At 41.2% G+C, this 3,472-nt stretch overlaps 1 protein-coding gene across 1 annotated transcript in view; it reads right to left on the reverse strand.

The window, feature by feature from the left end:
• znf277 (zinc finger protein 277) overlaps nucleotides 1–3,472 on the reverse strand; it is a gene marked incomplete in the record, with an annotated part of 111,507 nt that overhangs the window by 5,747 nt on the left and 102,288 nt on the right. The window contains 1 exon segment of the mRNA XM_037677978.1: nucleotides 2,739–2,913. Coding sequence (XP_037533906.1) covers nucleotides 2,739–2,913 — 175 coding nt within the window.

Genomic DNA, 3,472 nt, shown 5'->3' on the forward strand with positions numbered 1-3,472 from the left:
TAACAACAAGTTAAAGCTGGATTGTGGATAAGAGTCGACAGATTTGACGCCAAGCGGCACCGCTTCATCTAACAGCTCCACACCGGTCACTGAGTGGACCAGAACCGAGTCGACGATGACGGACTTTACTCCGTGATAATCAGTAGCTGTTTTACATTAGATACATCAAATGTTCTTAATAATGTTTGCTTGTGTTTACTTCGATCACACAACAACCAACCGAGTTTTTATTTTTTCCTGAAAGAAGAAGAAGAAGAAGCTGTCCTTCCACCAAGCGGACCGGTTCTGAACGAGGCTCGGCCCAGGTGAACTGCAGGAGGACGTCGGAGACAGAGATGTTGATGAACTATTTATTTTAAATTCCCCTCAGTTATTTTATTCAATCCATTCAATGTTTTAAGTTGCATTAATCAAAGGAGTGACAGCCTGAACGAGCCAGATGAACAACGTGGGACCAGTATATCCAGGATGAAAACAAGAGTCCAGTTCATTAATGCAGTTTACAGTTAAGGTGTTTTAATAGTGTGTTCAGTTTAATTATCAGTGTTTGTGTGACATACAGTTTGTGATGTTGAATAAATAAATAAAAATTAAACCTTATGTCTTCATTTTCAACTTTAATAACATGCAACATGTTTAGCATCATTTTAATCACATAATTTGAATTACATAATGTCCAGAGAGCTTCATTATATCTCAAACTTAAGATAAATACTGTTTATTATTATTAAACTTATTATTTAGCACATATAGTATGTTATAGTGCAGCGTGACGTGTGCACGTTCCTCGTTCTATAAACAGTGATATTAGAACTGGATCAGATTGTGTCTCTTCCAACACAGATGTCGGTCACAGCACCTGGAATCTGACATAGATTAACAAAGAGATTAAAATATATTCCATCAGTCAAGGTTCTGAAAGCAGTGTGTCGCCGCCATGTTGATAGAAATATAGCGTCTGTCCGCGTGTGCGCATGTGGTTTAACACAAAGCCTCAGCGGGAGATGTTAACATTATCAGCGGGGGTCAGAGAAAAACCTCCACTCTGGAAGGTGGGTTCAGAAACCTCCGGATTCAAAGAGGGGGGTCACTTGTGTCATGTAAATGATCAGCAGAACCGTAGAGAGAAAGGAGCGGATGCACTCAAAATACACGCCGTGTAAACGGCCTCTTAAGCACCAGTATACTGCCGCATACGTCCATACGCAGACGTACGCACGTACGTACGCACGTACGTACGCGGAGGTACGAGCGTACCCCCCAGGGCATGTCCGTGCAAAGCTCGGTTTTTACGACCGTGTATGCGGTGTTGCACAATAAACTGCCCAGCGATGGACTGTTTTGTATGCGACACCACTGTAATAAATTCCCCTTCTTCATCCCTGATCTGGCCTTTTCTTTAGTTTTTTTGCCAAGAGGCAGTGATCTCTTCCTCCTCCATTGATGCCATGACTGAAATGGTGAGAAATGAAGGAATTTGTCACGAGCGAATTAAACTCAGGTCCAGCGTGGCTGCGGGAGGGTCTGGAGATTTCCTGGTGTGCTGGTCTGATGTGTGGACTGCAGAGCCAGCGCTCCCTGTTTCTTTTTATTTTTTAGATCTTTTTATTAACAACATATAAACACACACAGAATGCCGCTGCGGTTGAGGCTGCCAGTACTCGTTTTTTTTTTCCGACCTGTCAATCAATCCAGTAGGTGTGTCAGCAAATGACCAATCGGCGACCTCAATTTGTCCCGAAGGTAAACGCCCCTTGTCTGTGACGCTGCTCAGGGTGTACGCTGGAGTATCATGTCTAAACCCTCTGCGTACAGTACACGCGTACGTACGCGTGAACGGACGTACGCAGGAGTATACTGGGAACTTTATCCCACCTTATGGATTATTCTTATTGCTCTTTTTTGTAGTATTGTTAATGCCTAGTTTTGTAATTATTGCCCCAGATTTCTGCACAATAACTTAAATAAGGTAAGATTAGTGAACAGTAGAGTTCATGTAATGCTTTTCGTTCTATGACCGACTTGGCTTTGTTTAAGAGGGCGATATTTCTTGAGACTTTACTTTGAACATACCTCGTGTGGTATCCAGTTGAGTTTATCATCAGTAATGACACCAAGAAATTTGTTTTCATGAACTCTTTCAATATTCACTCCATCTATTTGTATTTGAATTTCTGTATGTGATTGACCGTTCCCAAATAACATTATTTTTGTTTTGTTTAGGTTCAAGGACAGCTTATTTTCATCAAAACACATTTTAAGTCCATTCAACTCAATATTTGAGGGGCAAGTAGTATGAGCGTACCTTATTGGTTCTTATTTTCTCAGGCATTTTTATCTTTGGTTTGCTTCCCCAGCCTTACAAAGGAAATGCAGCTGGTTCCTTTTTATTTCACCATTTGGGCATTAGGACTTGAAAATGGTGATTTATCTGTCAAAATCAAAGCTCTAAGTCACTAAGAAACCAAGATATTGCTGAGAATATTTTTTTTAAAGACAGCCATTATTTAAAATCCAACATGGCCATCATACTGTCTCAGAGCAAAAGGAAATATTGTTTCTCTAATTATTTACAAAATTTCTAAAAATGTTTATTTTCATATTCTCCTAGGGAGAAAACAGCAAAGTGAACCTGACTACAATGAAAATCTGTTGAATCAAGAACAGTACAAAGACAGGGTAGTGAGCGGAGACAGAGCAGACAGGAACCGTGAAGAAAGACTTTTTGTTGGACATACTGTGGCTGGTCCCAGGTGGACATCTCTGGCAGTTTCATCACATGTCCTTCAGACACGATGTGCTGCAGCATGTCCACTCTCGAGTCAAACTTCTTCTGGCAGCCATAACAGCGACTTTGGTGGATCTGCCGACGAATAAAGTTCACCAGCTTGACCTGCTGGTAGAACCTGAGATCTGAAAGAGTGCACATCTGGACTGAATGGAAAGGCAAGTGCCAGACATATTCAATAAGAGACAAACGTGTAGTGTCACTGCGTAACCCCCAAGTATCAAATCCAAAAGTTTAGTCACCAGTAGACTACATCAGGTAGCAGACAGATTTGACCTGAACTTGGCCACCGATAGTTCTGTTTCCGATATGGATGAAGGTATATAGGCCACATCTGGCCCACACACAATATGCTAGAGCTCGTCCTATATCTGAACAGTTGTGTGTGAGACCAAACATGGCCCTTATGAAACCAACTGGCTCTGTTTGAGTTTTGGCACTGTACATAAGCCATATTTGGCACATAATTTCTTGAAACAAGTTTTGATTGAATCGGCTTCTAAAAACAATGAAGGTAGTGTGACAATAAAGCCAAAGATAAAGCCGAAGTACAGGAGATCAATTATGTTTTGATTTTCACAAGGTGACTTCCCTATACAGAAGTCGCTCGTTTACCGCGGGGGATCCATACCCTGAAGACCTGCTATAAGTGAAAAACTGTCAAGTAGGAATAGTAGTTTATTT

This window comes from Nematolebias whitei, chromosome 6 (assembly GCF_014905685.2).
Source record: "Nematolebias whitei isolate Nwh7 chromosome 6, NemWhi1, whole genome shotgun sequence".
Taxonomy (NCBI): domain Eukaryota; kingdom Metazoa; phylum Chordata; class Actinopteri; order Cyprinodontiformes; family Rivulidae; genus Nematolebias; species Nematolebias whitei.